Genomic DNA, 21470 nt, shown 5'->3' with positions numbered 1-21470 from the left:
TGATTTCATCTGAAATGAATGTTCTTCATGGGAAAAAGTGCCAGGGGCTAATCTCCAGACAAATGTCAACAATAGGGATAAAATAATAACTTAAAAAAAAAAAAAAAAAAAATCCATCCATATTCCGCCACAAAATAGCACCATTTTGTTCACTATCTTTATTATTACACCTCAAACACACTACTCATCAATCATCTTAAATCTACTCCCGCTACTACATTCTGCAGGTTATAATATACTGCACCTCCATGATGGGGCTGGACGCCAGCACTTTCTCCTCCACGTTCGTGTCATTGGCGGATCCTCCGACAGTGGCGAAGTAGCGCATGGCGTATTTGGCAGAGACCGTCTTCCCAGCTCCTGATTCTCCGCTCACAATGATCGACTGGTTCTTCTCATCTCTGAAGGAGACACAGCACAATATATGTATAAGACACTCCTGGAGGAGTTTTTGTCTTTTTTCAAAATTTGTGCGTTTTTGTGCTTTTTTATACAGTAAACTACTTGAATTGCACAGGATTCTTCATATAAATGCCTACTAGTGAGTATACTAGTGACTAAACACATATATAATTACTTTCTACAATATTTGTACTCATGTTCGTCACACATGAATGGAAGAGGGCTTTGGCTGAATGTGTTTCTTGATGTCATTTGACTGGCGGCCACTTACTGGATGTTTTCTGTCAAAGTCACTGAGGTCACATGGTTGATTGGTTTATTTTGATAACTGCATGATAGAACAGGGGTGTTACTATTAAAGTGGTTAGTGAGAGCGTCTCTTCATCTTGCATGGTGTACTATGATACCAAAAATTACAATGACCAGAGTGTTCGATGTCTGATATTTCCATGACTGATCTGAACGAGTCATTTGTTGAGGACTGGCACTCACAAACACTCTGGCCAAAGCCTTCTATACTATCCGCTCCCAATTTAGCAAATTAAGAAAAAAAAAACTGGTTCACACTGATATGCTGAAGAGGCAGAAATAAAGCAACCTTTTAAAATCTGTACTAAATGAGGCATTGGGGTTCCATGAAAAAATGCTGATCTAACACAAGCTCTCTAGTGTGAGCTGGATGGTCAGTGGAGCATCCTTATGTTCATGCTGGGCTACATCCCAGATCCTGAAAACGGGACAGCAATCTCTTCACTCTTCTATTGGGATTTTTTTCCCCAAATTTCTTCTAATTTGCTTTTTAGGGGTTATTTTTGGACTCATGACCACAACCAACCGGGAAGGTTGAAGTCTAGGATGGCATTTTCTCTGACTTTATTTATTTACTTCCTCTAAACCCAGGTCATTTACAGAAAGAATAATCTGAAGACAGAAACAAAGCTCTGTTTTAATTCTAACTCCCCTCCCGTGTTGTTTTAGTTGTCGTGACTGACCTCGTCACTGAGCCCTACCCGGGTCTCTGCGGGGGCTCCTCTGACTCAACTTAAACTCGATCCTTTGTTTTCCACGGGAAAAAAAAAAAATTACAAAGGCGTCAACAATGACGACGTGTGCACTGTAATCATCCTCCCACCCCAGCCATTACCGTGGCAGCAGGAAGGACTCTTTCTGAGATTATTCAAGGCTCTCCCACTCGAAGTTCAACTGCTGCACTGATTGTGGTCATTATAACATTGGTATAAAATAACAGCTAAAAATAATAGCAATAATTATGATACTGATTGAGTTACGTAACTCTGGTCGGAAATGCAAGGTCATTTTTCGAAAACCAAGAATGAGCAGCATGACTAAAGTTCATAAAGAAACCAAACACTAAAGCCTTTAGCACATGATCCAAAGTCCAATTTTTATTACTGTTAGAGCAAAACGGAGGAATTAAAGGGCAGAGATGAAGGTCTGAGCGAGGGAAATCAAGGACGACATTTAGCGGCAAAAGCTTGCCGGTTGTGCTGGTGTGTGCATTCGCACAATCACAGCTCACACAAAGCTCATTGTGCTACATAAACTCGGTGTGCCTGTAATAAACAATAGCATAAGGAATAAAACACTTGGGAGCATGCTGTTACTCTTACCACTGCAGATTTTCCCCTTAAAACAGCATGTTCTGAAGTGTTATCTTTCCCGGGATAACACAGCAATATTGGTAAAGATTGACACACTGTACTTTTATCTATAGTTACACAATGATGCTGCATGTCTACAAGTTCCAGGTATCACTTTATATTATAAAAGCGATAAACAGTCTCTCTTTTATCTCTTTCTTTAATTAATAAGAAAATAATGTAGTTTGTCATGGTACTGAGAAACTGGAGAAAAATAAGAAAGAAAAAACACTCTCACTGGTGTCTCCTTCCATAACAGAAATCTTACTATAACATTGACTACATTTTAATAAAACACTGCAATGACCAACCTTATAAATGATTAAAAATTCATTATGTGCGTTTATGTGGGGTTTTTTTTTATGTTTTTTAATACACCAGGAAATAAAAATGATGTCGGGGGAAATGTATCACAACTAAAGTCACATTTTAGAATTAAAACATCACAAACGTTTATGTCGGAGTAAAGTGGAAACTATCCCAAAGCACACTCAAGAAGAAAACAGATTTTCCCCCTGTTATGCTACATGACTGCTTACCTAGCCATCTGTTTATAAGCCTCCTCTGCCACGGCAAATATATGAGGGTCCATGTCACCCATGTTTTGCCCGCTGTAGGCATTGATGACCTCCTCGCCATAAATCGGCAGCTGCTCATATGGATTGATGGCCACCAGTACGATACCTGAGGAAGAGAGTGAAGTTGAGAAGTAAAGGCATACATGAACAGCATTATAAAATCACATACCTAGTGGAATGAGAGACGACCAGGACATCATCACAAACATGAACCTTTCCATCCTTTAATAAGAACTATGTGCTAATATTTCGTATAAGACACTACAGTCAAGTTGGGTCAGCGGGAATATTTAGTGAAGAAGTTCTAAAACATTCCCCAAGAGAACTCAACACTCAAACCCGTAGCAAACAAAGTAAAGACGTTCCTTTACATTCCTTTAATAACTCAACGAACGCCCTTGAGACTGTAAAGGCATGATGCAATGTCACTTCTCAGACAAAGAGGAAACACAGTGCATGACTTCCTATGACAGAAAACAAATCAGATTTGGAAGTCGTGTATAATGAAGCTCAAGCATTGTTTCACTCTTCCCACTGAACATTGATCTTCATTCATTTTTCACTCATTTACAGTCAAAGAAAAACACACTACAGACTGTGCTGTTATTATTTTACAAAAATAATGCATGCTTGGAGTGTCTGTGTGTGTGTTGTGGGATGAAAGTTAGGGGAGGTTTGTTTTGATGCTGCATGAGGTGCGAGCCAGGTTTTGCAACCCCCTGAAGTGTGTTATTTTTTTATATCAGCACAATCTGGAGTGAGTTCTTCTGCTTATACCACTGCGCTTTGTGAGTACAATGTCTAATTTATTAATGAAAAGCATGTGTCGCATTCTAGCTGCAATAGTTGTTCCCTCACCAAGTCTTTCTTTCTCTCTCTCTCTCTCTCTCTCTCTCTCTCTCTCACACACACACACCCTGTCATTTTAACCATCATAATTAAGACAGCATGCTCACTAGCGAAACTTAATGTTAAAAAACGTCACCTAACAAAAATCTGAGTAAATTTGTGTATAATTAAACTTAGCTAGAACTACTTGTGCTGTTATTTAAAAATTCTGACCAGAGTCGAGCATTCAGCCAGGCTGTGGGATAAATCTTTATGTTCTGCTTCTATATCTGCTGATGAATGGGTTCATACAGCACTACTGCCATATATCATGTCATCCCTCATGACCAGTGCAGTAAAACTTCCCTCACTCACTTCTGCATTATTTTCTATACAGCATTAATTGAGATACAAGAAATACTTATGAAATTTCAAAGAATCTGAAAGTTACAAATTACCTAGCAATAAATAAATAATAATAAAAAAAATTAGGAATTCTTTCTCTAGGTCAGTAACAGCTCTCGGGTGTTTGGTTGCTCAGAAACACAACCAGTGTACAATATTTAGCTTCTTATGTCCATTAATTCAAGCTAAAAGAACTAAATTAGTATATGATCACATTGTTTTTGCATGTCAGAATGTAGCTGGCTAAAATATTAGCTGGAAGCTCTGTTCTGTCCTTTCACCACACGTTGAAAAAAATATTATCCGAGTCAGACTTGCTTAGTTATTTTATTTTCCTCAGTATGTTTAGCTGTACTTACAGCAAGAGAATTTCCCCTGAGGAAACACCACTGTCAAGTGCATGAAGTTTAATTATAGCTACATACCAAATCAAACAATTTGTTTTGCACAAGTCAAGAAGTGTTTCTTCAAGGAGCCCAGGCTACTGACTTCTTCATGAAACTGAAACGTCTGGAATATATCAGTATTACAACAATGTTCTGTATTATAGTATATACACCATTCACTATACACCGACCAGCCATAACATTATGACCCCTGGGAGGTGAAATGAATAACACTGATGATCTCCTCATCATGGCACCTGTTAGTGGGTGGGATATATTAGGCAGCAACTGAACATTTTGTCCTCAAAGTTGATGTGTTAGAAGCAGGAAAAATGGGCAAGCGTAAGGATTTGAGCGAGTTTGACAAAGGGCCAAATTGTGATGGCTAGACGACTGGATCAGAGCATCTCCAAAACTGCAGCTCTTGTGAGGTGTTCCCGGTCTGCAGTGGTCAGTATCTATCAAAAGTGGTCCAAGGAAGAAACAGTGGTGAACCGGCGACAGGGTCATGCTGGTTCTGATAGAAAAGTGTCAGAATACACAGTGCATGATGGGTCAGGGTTGTTTCGGCAGCAAAAGGGGGACCAACACAATATTAGGTCATAATGTTATGCCTGGTCGGTGTATATACTGCTTTAAGTAGCTGTTAAACAACATTTTTATTTTATTTACATTTATACCAAGGTTCTGTAGTTGTAGCTCTCAGGGGAAGGTTGAACCCTGAAAGGTTGAAATAGAAACCTTTTTTGGAAGCTAAGAACTTCTAATTATCCAAGAAACCCCAAGAAATCTTTTTTTTTTTTAAAAAAAAGGAAACAGAATAGGGTGGTAAAAGACACAGGGGGATAAATAAAAGAAATGGTAAAGAAAATGCTGAAGGAAAAAGACAATATTTAGTGTCCTGTAACACATGCTGATATAACTCATTCCTTGGAAGAAGAAGAACTGACAATAAAAGTCGTTATAGCAATGAAAAGCTGTCTACGTTTCTTTAGTGGTTGTCATGGACATGCCTAAACCAATAAAAACGCAAGATAAAGACCAAAGACGACAACACAGATTTTTTTTGTTCACCCAAAGCAAAATTTATGGCTTTCTCTTTTGGAGACGAGAAAAAAAAAATGCTAAGAATGGACCAGACGCATCAGAAACACGATGAAGGGAAAAAGACACAAACAGTAAGAAGAGAGAGTGAATCAGTATGAAGGATACATTATGTACACATTACCCGTCTGCCTGAGTATGAATTTGTATAATACACATATAAATATAATCTTTAAACACTCACAGAGCACTTCATTATGAACAACTGTACACCTAAACATTTGTGAAATTATCTAATCGGTCAGTCGTGTAGAAGCAGGGCAGTGTATAAAGGCATACAGTTACAGGACAAGAGCTTCAGGTCATGTTCATAATCAACCCTCAGAATGTCATGACCATGGCAATGACCAAAGCCATAACATTTTATATGTTTTGAGCAGAATATGAATATTATGCAGCTATTGTTTATTTTTCTGTCACATAAAATAGGTCATTGTTTAAAGTCCAAATGTCTTCGAAACATTAAATTTAAGATTTTAATCCACACAAAAAGGTTTTGAAAAGCAGCTCACATACTCACCACAGTAGGTGTAGATGTGGTTGGACTCCAGGAAGCGAACCTTGAGGTTGTGCAGCACTGCAGGTTCGTGCAGGTAGCTGAGGGCTGTGAGGTCATTCTCTCCCACCAGAATGTCAGGGTTTCGAAGGAATGGGAGCGGGTTCTCTTTAGGACCGACAGGATACGGCAGTGTCTGTGGAAACAATGCAACAATGCACTGAGGGTGAATCTTAGCTGAGAAGGAATACTACATTTATATATAAGATATAAAATATACATGTATGGAATTCTTTGTCATATAAACACAGTGTGGTTAATGCTAATGGATCTAAAATACACCGATCAGCCATAACATTATGACCACCTGCCTAATATTGCATTGGTCCCTCTTTTGCTGCAAAAAAACAGCCCTGACCGGTCATGAACTGTGTATTCTGACACCTTGCTATCAGAACCAGCATTAACTTCTTCAGCAATTTGAACAACAGTAGCTCGTCTGTTGGGCCAGCCTTCACTCCCCATGTGCATCAATGAGCCTTGGCCGCCGATGACCCTGTCGCCGGTTCACCACTGTTTCTTCCTTGGACCAGTTTTGATATTTACTGACCACTGCAGACCGGGAACACCCCACAAGAGCTGCAGTTTTGGAGATGCTCTGATCCAGTCATCTAGCCATCACAATTTGGCCCTTCGTCAAACTCACTCAAATCCTTACGCTTGCCCATTTTTCCTGCTTCTAACACATCAACTTTGAGGACAAAATGTTCAGTTGCTGCCTAATATATCTCACCCACTAACAGGTGCCATGATGAGGAGATAATCAGTCTTATTCACTTCACCTCTCAGTGCTCGTAATGTTATGGCTGATCAGTGTACTTCCATTTTAACATGCTCTAACAGAAGTGTAGCAGCAAATCGACGGCTTATACCCAGCAAATCACTTGCATATTTCAGACACCATAAAATTAACCATAACGTGTTCCCTAGTGCCCATGAAATGGTATGAGAGTCATAATTTGATTCTGTATATTGACATTTTTCCTTATTAAACAGGAAGTCAGCGATAGCATGTTGAACGGCTTGTTTGACTTGCACAACATCCGATAGCGCTATAAACTTGGCAAACTCCTAGATACGGGACACAAGTTTAAATAGAGATTGTTTTTAACTGTGTAGGATTTCACACTGCCAGTTTTCCCATTGTGAGTTTGTCATGTTCATTATCTTTGAGCCACAGGGTCTTAAAACAGGGTCTGGGCTGTATGTCCAGGGGGTTCCTCACGTCAAAGCTTTTTCTTCATGTTCTAAATCATGATATAGTGAAGATCTATTATAAGAAGTCTATCAGTGTTGTTACGGTTATTATTTATTCACCGTCATCATCACCATCATCATAAATGAAGCTAATTGAGCATCCATTTGAAATGAAAGCAGTTAAGCTAAAGCAACTACAATATTAATAATACACTTTTTTTCCTCTGGAAGGGATTCCTTGCTACAAAAAGTTTAAGAACCCCTTTCTGAGTACTTTCAGCCACTCAGATTAGTATAGGACCATGATCACCAAAACTGGATAGTCTCATAAATGTCACTTAGTCTTATTTTCAGTCTTCAGCTATATGGCTTCAGTGACTACTGTTCTAGTCTATCCACCAGAAGGTCCTACATATGTTGCTTATCTGCTCAAAAAGAGTGAGTTACCATAGCCTTCCTGTGCTGAGAACATTAGCTGAAACTCATGAAACGTACCCGAGTGCTTTTATACATTATGCTACTGGCACATAACTGGCTGATTGGAGTCTTAATTGTGTCTTCGGTTCCAAAAGAGACAAAAAGTTCAGTTTTGCCAGTTTTCATTTCATGTGGACTTTAAGGTTAATGAAATCACCGGTGACATGAAGTGGGCTGAGAATCGTATGTGTATAAAAATAAAAAATGAGGGAATGTTGTGGGAACGGTGGTGATTATCACGCTGATTATATCCCCTGATATGCTGCATTGTTATTTGAGAAGAGTCTCATATACACAGTTCAGCTGCATATTTCAGGTACCTGTACTTCCCACTCACCAAAACAACGTTAATGATTAATAATGCACACACACTGTCACACACACACACAGAGTTGAGCTGAATAAGAAACGCAGGCTGCAACAGAGCGGTAAAATTTAGACAAGGATTAAGAGAGGAGAGACTGCTCACCGATTCATCTTCGAGTTTAAGGTGCAGGACAGGATCACCTTCTTTGTAGTCTTTAATAATCTCAGCAGGCTTCCACACCTCCTCTGGGTCGGGGATCCAAACCCGAGTATACTGAAACACACACGTATAACACATGATTAATAAAACACAAATGCTAGATTAGGTAATCAAATATCGCACTTAAAACCTTGTGTGAACATGCGGTATAACACACTGGGGAAGAACCAGAGTTATAGATAATAAACATTCTTTTTTTTTTAAGGAATTTACACCAATCTGGCAACAAGTTCCTGGAGCTGTTTGAAGTGCACAGTGACAGGTGATGTGAGATCCTATAAACGATCTAATTTCTGGCTAAATTAAAAAAAAATCACAGGCCATTTTTGGCATCAGTAATTGTTTGGGTCATTCTTGGGCATTTCTCTCATGTGTGTAATATTAACCTATAAATCTATCAGCACATGAGCTACTCTTCAACCTGGTCAGCAATTCTACAAATACTTTCATAAATGGACTGGTCTGATCAGCTCACAGTAAGCGTTTGCAAAAATACACAACAACAACACAAAGGCAGAATGCTGATGCATCCTTTCCTCGTGCTTTGTTTCTGAGACCTCATAACCAGCCGAGGTCAAGCTCAGGGTGACGGTGGTGATGGGACAGTCCACAGCAGTCTGGCTTATTCAAATAAAAAGTAATAAGGTGTGTTTGCTGTATGCTGTGCCCTCTCCTCAAGAACAAAATGACTTTCAGACTTCAGTTCATTGTAGCTTATAGAAAGACAATAATAAGCAAAGTCATGCACAATTGTTCATTTTAAAACCTATTTTCCCTTTTACACATAAAAACTAAGGTGTGCTTTTATTAACTTTACAGCAGCTTAAATACCGCTAAAACTATAGCTGTTATGGTATCATCGTTTGACAGTGCAGGATCAGACAGTGACTTTATAAAAATGATTAAACTGCAGTTCAATCTGTTACTGCCTTTTCTCTGATTCCTTATGTCTACATATCCCCCTCGGTCTGTATTCCCTCTGAATCAATCTCAGCACAGTCTGTACAACATGCTACTGCTCTAAACATTGCTACCTCTGCTACCACTCCTAACTTCCTGAAGGTTTTAACTTCATCATACACAACGGCTATCAGACACAAGGAGGAACCTCATTACTGAGCAGCACTGCACACTGACACACCATTCCTCACACCTACACGCTCAGCTTATAACGACAGCATGAGGAATACTGACAATGTAGGACCTGCAAAAAACACATCACTCTTATTAATACACTACACCATTACACATCACTCTAATTAATACACTACACCATTACACACCACTCTTATTAATACACTACACCATTACACACCACTCTTATTAATACACTACACCATTACACACCACTCTTATTAATACACTACACCATTACACACCACTCTTATTAATACACTACACCATTACACATCACTCCATTTAATACACTACACCATTACACATCACTCTAATTAATACACTACACCATTACACACCACTCTTATTAATACACTACACCATTACACACCACTCTTATTAATACACTACACCATTACACATCACTCTTATTAATACACTACACCATTACACACCACTCTTATTAATACACTACACCATTACACATCACTCTAATTAATACACTACACCATTACACATCACTCTAATTAATACACTACACCATTACACATCACTCTTATTAATACACTACACCATTACACATCACTCTAATTAATACACTACACCATTACACACCACTCTTATTAATACACTACACCATTACACACCACTCTTATTAATACACTACACCATTACACATCACTCTTATTAATACACTACACCATTACACATCACTCTAATTAATACACTACACCATTACACACCACTCTTATTAATACACTACACCATTACACACCACTCTTATTAATACACTACACCATTACACATCACTCTAATTAATACACTACACCATTACACACCACTCTTATTAATACACTACACCATTACATATCACTCTAATTAATACACTACACCATTACACACCACTCTTATTAATACACTACACCATTACACATCACTCTAATTAATACACTACACCATTACACACCACTCTTATTAATACACTACACCATTACACATCACTCTAATTAATACACTACACCATTACACATCACTCTAATTAATACACTACACCATTACACATCACTCTAATTAATACACTACACCATTACACATCACTCTAATTAATACACTACACCATTACACATCACTCTTATTAATACACTACACCATTACACATCACTCTAATTAATACACTACACCATTACACATCACTCTAATTAATACACTACACCATTACACACCACTCTTATTAATACACTACACCATTACACACCACTCTTATTAATACACTACACCATTACACACCACTCTTATTAATACACTACACCATTACACACCACTCTTATTAATACACTACACCATTACACACCACTCTTATTAATATACCATTACAAATCACTCTAATTAATACACTACACCATTACACATCACTCTTATTAATACACTACACCATTACACATCACTCTTATTAATACACTACACCATTACACATCACTCTTATTAATACACTACACCATTACACACCACTCTTATTAATATACCATTACAAATCACTCTAATTAATACACTACACCATTACACATCACTCTTATTAATACACTACACCATTACACATCACTCTTATTAATACACTACACCATTACACACCACTCTTATTAATATACCATTACAAATCACTCTAATTAATACACTACACCATTACACACCACTCTTATTAATACACTACACCATTACAAATCACTCTAATTAATACACTACACCATTACACACCACTCTTATTAATACACTACACCATTACACATCACTCTTATTAATACACTACACCATTACACATCACTCTTATTAATACACTACACCATTACACACCACTCTTATTAATATACCATTACAAATCACTCTAATTAATACACTACACCATTACACATCACTCTTATTAATACACTACACCATTACACACCACTCTTATTAATATACCATTACACATCACTCTAATTAATACACTACACCATTACACATCACTCTTATTAATACACTACACCATTACACATCACTCTTATTAATACACTACACCACTACACACTACTCTTATTAATACACTACACCATTACACATCACTCCATTTAATACACTACACCATTACACACCACTCTTATTAATACACTACACCATTACACACCACTCTTATTAATACACTACACCATTACACACCACTCTTATTAATATACCATTACACACCACTCTTATTAATACACTACACCATTACACACCACTCTTATTAATACACTACACCATTACACATCACTCTAATTAATACACTACACCATTACACACCACTCTTATTAATACACTACACCATTACACATCACTCTAATTAATACACTACACCATTACACATCACTCTAATTAATACACTACACCATTACACACCACTCTTATTTATACACTACACCATTACACACCACTCTTATTTATACACTACACCATTACACACCACTCTTATTTATACACTACACCATTACACACCACTCTTATTAATACACTACACCATTACACATCACTCTTATTTATACACTACACCATTACACATCACTCTAATTAATACACTACACCATTACACATCACTCTAATTAATACACTACACCATTACACACCACTCTTATTTATACACTACACCATTACACACCACTCTTATTTATACACTACACCATTACACACCACTCTTATTAATACACTACACCATTACACACCACTCTTATTAATACACTACACCATTACACACCACTCTTATTTATACACTACACCATTACACACCACTCTTATTTATACACTACACCATTACACACCACTCTTATTAATACACTACACCATTACACACCACTCTTATTAATACACTACACCATTACACACCACTCTTATTTATACACTACACCATTACACATCACTCTTATTAATACACTACACCATTACACACCACTCTTATTAATACACTACACCATTACACATCACTCTTATTAATACACTACACCATTACACACCACTCTTATTAATACACTACACCATTACACACCACTCTTATTAATACACTACACCATTACACACCACTCTTATTAATACACTACACCATTACACACCACTCTTATTAATACACTACACCATTACACATCACTCTTATTAATACACTACACCATTACACATCACTCTTATTAATACACTACACCATTACACACCACTCTTATTAATACACTACACCATTACACACCACTCTTATTAATACACTACACCATTACACATCACTCTTATTAATACACTACACCATTACACACCACTCTTATTAATACACTACACCATTACGCATCACTCTTATTAATACACTACACCATTACGCATCACTCTTATTAATACACTACACATCACTCTTACACTTTCCTTGTGCACTAAAATCTGAAAATCCTAAATCCTATCGCAGCATTAGATCACATCTTAACTAGCCTGATTTAACTAGCCTGGTGCAGAGAGATAAAAAATGAATACAAAAGGGATCCCACATCTATAGCTAGAAAGCCACTATGGCAGCACACTGAGGGATAAATTAGTGCTTCTGAAGGCACTGTTGATTAACGTATGTGTGCAAGGCATGTGTACACACTGGTGATAAACTACAATGTGTATAGGGTACAGAGTACAGAAACACACACACTTATTCCTGGAGAGCATACAGTGCTTGACCTTTATAGGCACTACTTCTACCAGTATCGCTATCAGCTTTATCAGGAGACCCATGCAACCCAGAACGAAGTATAAATAAACCTGATTTATAACATGCATTAATTAAATCACTTCCCCGGCCCTCTGCAACAGAAAGATTGTCCTGGTTATTTTTTTTTATTCATAGTTGCCTGGGGGACAAGCTGTGACCGAAAATTTTTATTCAATATTTTTATTCAATTTTTTGGGCTTTCTAATAACTAGAGCAGGTCTCACTATGGACTTTCTCAGAACATTGTTATTTAATGTACATTTATACAATAACAATAATTTACTACCTTAAAATATGCCGTATCTATAGGGTGTGTTATTTGCTCTGAATCCCACTGTCTGCTGCATGACACATGCCCGCCTTTACCTCGGCCATTTACCAGAAATAAGACAATTTACATTTGATGAACACATTGTACTTATTTTCCATTTATAGTTATGTGTATTGCATTTCCATTCACGGCATTTGGCAGACATCCTTATCCAGAGTGACGTACAAAAGTGCTTTGAAGTCTCTATCAATGAATACATTAATACTGGCTCACTAAGGTCACAGACTATGTATTGTTATAGAACATCTCTGAAACAGCTTAGTTAGTATAAATCAGTCGTCAGGCTGTTTAAACCTCTTATTGACTCCTGAGTTAATGGGGCAGTGCTGGTGCCAGTGATTAAGGGTCTGGATTGTTCATCAGAAGGACAGAGTTTAAGCCCTGGCACTGCCAAGCTGCCACTGCTGGACGATTTAGCAAGGCCCTTATCTTTCTATGCTCCAGGGACACTGCATCTGACCCTAACCTCCTCAGCTGGGATATGTGATGATAAAAACTTCTTTTTCTTAATGAAAACAAAAATAAAATTCAGTAGCTTAGCATGCTAGAAAAGGAACCATGTTGTAAAATCTAAAACGGCTTATCTCTGTTACAAAGATACAAAGAGCTGATACTGGAAACGCCTTCCAAAATTGCTAAATTAAAACAAAAATCCTGATCAAAAATGAAAAATTAACACAATCCATTTCATTTCTAGCTGCACTGCTGTCAAAGTTGCTTCTATGGAAACTTCAATACCTGAATAATCATATCACCAGATATCAGGTCAGCACAGAGGGGGCTAATACGAAGTGCATTGCACTAGATGAGCAATAATCAGATATCTTACAGGTGCTGTTTAAAGTAAAAAAATATAGCAAGTTTCACTGTAGAAGCCAGTTCCTCTAGGTATGAGGTAGATGTGCATAAAACTGGCATGGTGATGATAGGACTCAGAAAACTCTTACTAGCACACAGACAGCTCTGAGATCCAGAGCTCCAGCTGAGTCATAAAACCTGCAGCAGACAACCCATGTGGCTTTTCAATTTTGCAAAAGGATGTTTAAGGATGCAGCCTAAAGGAGCCATGGGCATTGTCAAAGCCTGTCTACTTTATACAATAAGAATGAATCTGATTTTTTTTCAGATGCGTGTCAGATTTATTTACATCAACTTAATAGAAGAGCTATATATGCTTCAGTTTGAGGTTGCTGACTTGCAAAAGAAATGAACTTGACATTTCCTCACTAATGTTAACTCTAGTCAGCATGCTAACTCTTGCTAAATCACTGTAGGGTTAGGGAGTGGAGCTTTGTGTACATGGGTAGTTATGGAGAAGGGCTCAGGGAGTAAAACAATTATTTTAACTGTCAGACACCTAATCTTTTTAAATGTGGACAAATCTTAGGACCCAGTGTTCCTTTAAGCTTTAGTAAAACTGCTGTCTGGACTAATGAGCAACTGAAGGATGAATGAGAGAGAGAGGAAAAAAAACTAGTGTTGGACTTGTATTATGCTCATACACTATACTGGCAAAAGTTTTGGGACACCCCTCCAAATCATTGAATTCAGGTGTTCCAATGGCCACAGGTGTATAAAATCAAGCAGCTAGGCATGCAGACTGCTTCTACAAACATTTGGGAATGAATGGGTCGCTCTCAGGAGCTCAGTGGATTCAAGTGTATAGGTTGCCATCAGTGCAATAAGTCCATTCGTGAAATTTCCTCACTACTAAATATTCCACAGTCCACTGTTAGTGGTATTATAACAAAGTGGAAGCAATTGAGCACAGCAGCAACTCAGCCACAAAGTGGTAGGCCATGTAAAATCACAGAGCTGGGTCAGGGAAGTCACCAACTTTCACCAAGTCACCAACATCTGCAGAGTTAATAGCTACAGACCTTCAAACTTTATGTGTCCTTCAGATTAGCTCACGCTAAGAAAGAAAGCACGCTGCCACTGGACTCTAGAGCAGTGGAGATGTGTTCTTCTCTGTCTGGCAATCCAATAGACGAGTCTGGGTTTCGCGGTTGCCAGGAGAACGGTACTTGCCTGACTGCATTGTACCAAGTGTAAAGTTTTGTGGAGGGGGGATTATAGTGTGGGGTTTGTATTTCAGGGGTTGGACTTGGCCCCTTAGTTTCAGTGAAAGGAACTCTTAATGCTTCAGCATAACAAGACATTTTGGATAATTTCATGCTCCCAACTTTGTAGGAACAGTTTGGGGATGACCCTTCCTGTTCCAACATGACTGCACACCAGTGCACAAAGCAAAGTCCATAAATACATGGATGAGAGAGTTTGGTGTGGATGAACTTAACTGGCCTGCACAGAGTCCTGACCTCAAGCCAATAGAACACCTTTGGGATGAATTACTGCAGAGACTGTGAGCCAGGCCTTCTCATCCAACATCAGTACCTGACCTCACAAATGCGCTTCTAGTGGAATGCTCAAAAATTCCCAAACACACTCCTAAACCATGTGGAAAGCCTTCCCAGAAGAACTGAAGCTGTTATAGTTATCAACTAAATATTAAACCGTACGGATTAAGAATGGGATGTCATTAAAATTCATGTGTGTATAAAGGTAGATGTCCCAAAACCCAAAAAGTTGATCAAAAGATCCCGGTTGCATAATTGCACTTGACTATAGAGTGTATAGTTAAAGAAATAACATCATTACATTCATTCAATCCAGTGTCCAGTGAGGAGGAGATCCTTATTGAGTCTCCTTCCTCTCACTGTTTCTTCCTAATATTGTTATTATGGATGTATATAAATTTAAATGATAAACATTGGCATTTTTATTCTGGATTTTTATATTCCTCTAAAGCTGCTTTGCAACAATGTCCATTGTTAAAAGCACTAAACAACTCTGGGGGGGAAGAAACAGAATGATAAAGGAACATGAAGTGCTAAAGGAAAATGTTCAGATCAATATGAAATGCTGTGCAAAATACAAAGCATTGCATTTTAAGTATTGACACTCCCATGGACAGTGTTATTTAACACAATTACTATAAATGTAATCAGTTTATATTCCCAAGCTCCATGACAAAACCTTGAACATATAATCAAAAGAGAAAAGAGATAATGGTGTATTAATATTACGTTTTAATTCAATTATTAAAAAGATGAAAATAAAAAGGTAAAAAACAAAACAAAAACAAATTCACCCTACTATTATTAATAAACGTCTCATTAATTTGTTGTAGCATTATTATTACGTATAATATTAATATCCTATTATTAACATCATTAATAATATGAATATGACCATATTAATATAAATATTATGAATTAATATAATTAACATTACATGTGATTTTTTTCATATTAATTATTATTGATCATGCTAATTATGCTTATTTATTATAATAAAAATAAAAATACACACACAATATAAATAGTGAAATAATGAAAAAAATTAATAATAGCAGTGAAACAAGCAAAATGATCCAAATCAATTCGAATTAATAAATTACATGCATCTCCTTAACTGAGCCTCATAACACCCAGAACCACAAGCATATGTAATCCCCTTCACCTTGTGCTCAAGCAACACAAGTGACATCACTTCCTCTCCTCTCAGGTGAAATGACTCACTCGTGGTTATGTAAATGAGAGGATGGTAAACCTTAAACCGCAGCAGTCAGGAATCAGAGCTGACCAGCTACCCATGTAGGTGTTTTTATTAAAGTATCGGGAAAACAGGAAAGTCTCCAGTAATAATGAATGCAGTTGGTAATTTTATTACTCCCTCACCTACTTTCCATAAACCTAAAATAGTAAAGATGTCATATATTTGTTATTTTTAAACAAACAGTCCTGAATTTTCAATTTATATGCAAACAGGTCTGAATTTTTATTTTTAACAGCTCTGAAAATTGTGTACATGAACCATGCAGGATTTTCATAATCTAACACATAATTTCATAATCATTTGCATACCTATACAATAAGCCATTTTTTAAAACTCAATTTGAACTTGAATTCTGAACTTTACATGAATACAAGAAAAAAAATTCAGCACTTTACACCTTGTGAAAATTCAGGTACATACCCTGCACTACATCCTTTGACCCTGATCTCCAGTGATACTGTATTACTTAATAGGAGAGTACTCCACATCACTGAAACACACTCTGATATATTTTGAATATACACTATATTGCCAAAAGTATTCGCTCACCCATCCAAATAATCAGAATCAGGTGTTCCAATCACTTCCATGGCCACAGGTGTATAAAATCAAGCACCTAGGCATGCAGACTGTTTTTACAAACATTTGTGAAAGAATGGGTCGCTCTCAGGAGCTCAGTGAATTCCAGCGTGGAACTGTGATAGGATGCCACCTGTGCAACAAATCGAGGAGGTCGCCAACTTTCTGCAGAGTCAATCGCTACAGACCTCCAAACTTCATGTGGCCTTCAGATTAGCTCAAGAACAGTGCGCAGAGAGCTTCATGGAATGGGTTTCCATGGCCGAGCAGGAGACGCGTTCTCTGGAGTGATGAGTCGCGCTTCTCCATCTGGCAATCTGATGGACGAGTCTGGGTTTGGCGGTTGCCAGGAGAACGGTACTTGTCTGACTGCATTGTGCCAAGTGTAAAGTTTGGTGGAGGGGGGATTATGGTGTGGGGTTGTTTTTCAGGAGCTGGGCTTGGCCCCTTAGTTCCAGTGAAAGGAACTCTGAATGCTTCAGCATACCAAGACATTTTGGACAATTCCATGCTCCCAACTTTGTAGGAACAGTTTGGAGCTGGCCCCTTCCTCTTCCAACATGACTGTGCACCCGTGCACAAAGCAAGGTCCATAAAGACATGGATGACAGAGTCTGGTGTGGATGAACTTGACTGGCCTGCACAGAGTCCTGACCTCAACCCGATAGAACACCTTTGGGATGAATTAGAGTGGAGACTGAGAGCCAGGCCTTCTCGTCCAACATCAGTGTGTGATCTCACAAATGCGCTTCTGGAAGAATGGTCAAAAATTCCCATAAACACACTCCTAAACCTTGTGGACAGCCTTCCCAGAAGAGTTGAAGCTGTTATAGCTGCAAAGGGTGGACCGACGTCATATTGAACCCTATGGATTAGGAATGGGATGTCACTTAAGTTCATATGCGAGTCAAGGCAGGTGAGCGAATACTTTTGGCAATATAGTGTATCTCAGCACACTCCGTCCTGGGTTGACTGTGGCCCTTGGCTGATCGTGTGATACCATTTGTTTATGACCTTGTATACCCTTTGTTTTTACCTTGAAATTCTTTCTGGTTGGTTTTGATAAGCATGTGCCGAATACAGACACTCCGTTTTTTCTTCTGAAATTTAGATAATCTTTTTTGTAAACTCAATACATTTCGAAGAGGTTTGCAATTTAGTCTCTGCCTGGCTTTTTGGCAACCTCTTTAGCTCAGTGGAAGCAGCAGTGTTGCCAGATTTGGGCGGGTTTTCACCCAATTGCATTGGGCAGGTTGATAAACTCTGGGCTGGTTTTTGATGCACCTGGCGGGTTTTTATTTTTGACTATAAACATGATATTTTATTAATTTTCTATTCAAACAAACTTTACAATAAAGTGTAATATGTAATGTTGACATTTTAATTATATGGTTCAGTTTAGCCAATAAGGTTCAGGAGAGTCCTGTCCAATCAGACTTCAGTCTTGATTAGCAGGCTGTTGTAATCGTTGTGCTCGTTAAGCCAATATCACAAAACTGTTATAACTGTTTGTTATTGTATTAGTTATCACAGTATGCATTTTTAGGTGGTATTTTTTGAAATGGGTGGGTTTTAAGCAGTAAGGAGAAGGAAAGCTTCAGTCCAATCTGGCAACCCTGGGTAGCAGCAGCAGCAGCGTGGCTCAGGCTTCTTCTCCGGGTGATATGATATAAATCATATATTTGATTCATCATTTTCCGGAAGGGGCTCTATATTTTTTTTGATGCAGTTGTAAAGCATGGGCAGCAACTGTATAGTCAAATAAGCATAATATCTGCTTTGTAAGATTAACGCTAAAGTAATATCTATGTGATTAACACAGTTACAGACAGATATAGAGAAAAAAGTCCATTTAAATCCACAAATTTCAAATAACTTTTGCTTTGTCATTTCCACCTAGCAACCGTTCTACCCGCTTCCACATACATAAGCTAACAGACTGCTGTGATTGGCTAGTGCTGCTGTGATTGACAGGGGAAAGGAAGCATTCCATCCCTCCCACCAAGGCAACATGAGCAGTTGTGCTGTCTTCACTGTGAACTGTCATATCAACCTTTATCTGTCTAATTATTTGTAACGTATCTGGAATAAGAAAATATTAAATTAGCCCTAGAGAAGAAAATCACTAGATTCCTGACAGGTTGTTTTACATTACGTTATCATTTAAGCCGATTAACGGATTATTCCATTACAGCACTGCTCCTAACTATTCACCATCTGCTTTTTCTTCATTACCCAAACTAGAGCTAGATCTTCCTATCCAAACCATGCTTTGTTTCAGTTTGTGCGTTGCAAGGTTCATTTCCTCATCACAAGAGCTCCGGTTCTTGTTAATCACTTTTCCCCCATGTAATTATGTTATTAAGTGCTTCCTGCTTTGACTTTGCTCAGTTTTTTTGTTTTGCTGGTTCTTTGTTTCTTTTTCTTATGTGCAATCTCTCCTGCTGTATTGTTTGGGTGAGAATAATGAGCATTCCCTTTTTAGGAACTTTAGAACAGGAGGAGGAAACAAGGGAAGGAGAAATAGTCAAATGATCTCCCTGAAGCTTGTTGGCACACCTTTTTAAATAGAAGGGTTTACTGTTTGATGTGTTTCCAGTATATTTTTATTTTTTTAATAATTGTTTGTTTTGAGTCCAAATGTTCTTCCAAGATCTCTGTCATGTGAAATGGTGAGAATTTCCCAATCCACAGTCCTGAAAAATCATCAACACATGCACTAAGGTAGCCTTAAAGAAAGAATGAACCTCCTACGTGTAAATAAGAACGAGGCAACACCTGCTGTATATTACGCTGTATGCAGATTAGACCATGTCAGATGCAAACTGGCCTCAGTGAGAGCCTAGCTCATTTGATTTGTAAAGTATATTCTCTCAAACTACACCAGACTGGATGAACGTTCCTGTACTATTTACTCACAATTCACTTGACTAGCAATACAGTCACAATACAGGCCATAAAACAGAGGTCTGCTTTGTTGTATCTATGTTTAGCATTGAATGTCATGTTGTCTTTGTCATGTCACATTCCACAGTGGTGTTTAATCACTTGTATGATAGTAGACACTCATGGCCTGGAGAATGTTAACACTTTATTAGTATTTCTGTTTTTACCTAGCCTACTAGGGGCAATATACTCATATAAAAGTTACAGAAAAACTTTTTTTCTTTTATACAAATGTACACTGATTAGGCGTAATGAGCACTGAGAGGTGAAGTGAATAACACTGATTATCTCAACATGGCACCTGTTAGTGGGTGGGATATATTAGGCAGCAAGTGAACATTTCGTCCTCAAAGTTGATGAGTTAGAAGCAGGAAAAATGGGCAAGCGTAAGGATTTGAGCGAGTTTGACAAGGGCCAAATTGTGATGCCTAGAAGACTGGATCAGAGCATCTCCAAAACTGCAGCTCTTGTGGGGCGTTCCCGGTCTGCAGTGGTCAGTATCCATCAAAAGTGGTCCAAGGAAGGAACAGTGGTGAACCGGCGACAGGGTCATGGGCGGCCGAGGCTCACTGATGCACTTGGGGAGCGAAGGCTGGCCCGTGTGATCCGATCCAATAGACGAGCTACTGTTGCTCAAATTGCTGAAGAAGTTAATGCTGGTTCTGATAGAAAGGTGTCAGAATACACAGTGCATGAAGGGTCAGGGCAGCAAACGGGGGTCCAACAGAATATTAGGCAGGTGGTCATAATTTTATGCCTGGTCGGTATCTATCTTTAATGTAAATTAAAACTATAATCAAGATCACAGAAAAAATTCTCAATTTCCTTTTACCCCACATTCACGTTAGGGAGCAAAGCAACAAAGCAACATTCAGGTACACCTGTACACATCCTGACACAGGCACAATTTTAGTGAGAGCAACAGCATGTCAGCTGAGAATCCCTCAACTTTTCGATAAATAGTTATGTGACAGAAACGTGAAGAAATTGCCCACACACCCAGGCAATCACGTGATTT

The 21470-nt window shown here is 38.1% G+C and overlaps 1 protein-coding gene across 3 annotated transcripts in view; it reads right to left on the bottom strand.

The window, feature by feature from the left end:
* The window catches only part of myo5b (myosin VB), a 75603-nt gene that overhangs the window by 41152 nt on the left and 12981 nt on the right, over nt 1–21470 (bottom strand). For all 3 annotated transcript variants that reach the window (XM_058415712.1, XM_058415714.1, XM_058415713.1), the window contains exons 2-5: nt 8064–8174; nt 5885–6056; nt 2603–2747; nt 245–401 (exon numbers count right to left, since the gene is read on the bottom strand). In XM_058415712.1, the coding sequence (XP_058271695.1) occupies nt 245–401; nt 2603–2747; nt 5885–6056; nt 8064–8174 (585 nt within the window). The remainder of the gene's footprint in view (nt 1–244; nt 402–2602; nt 2748–5884; nt 6057–8063; nt 8175–21470) is intronic.

Source organism: Hemibagrus wyckioides, linkage group LG18, assembly GCF_019097595.1.
Source record: "Hemibagrus wyckioides isolate EC202008001 linkage group LG18, SWU_Hwy_1.0, whole genome shotgun sequence".
Taxonomy (NCBI): Eukaryota; Metazoa; Chordata; class Actinopteri; order Siluriformes; family Bagridae; genus Hemibagrus; species Hemibagrus wyckioides.
Note: the sequence above shows the minus strand (reverse complement) of the source record. Positions and strands in the feature narration are given on the sequence as shown.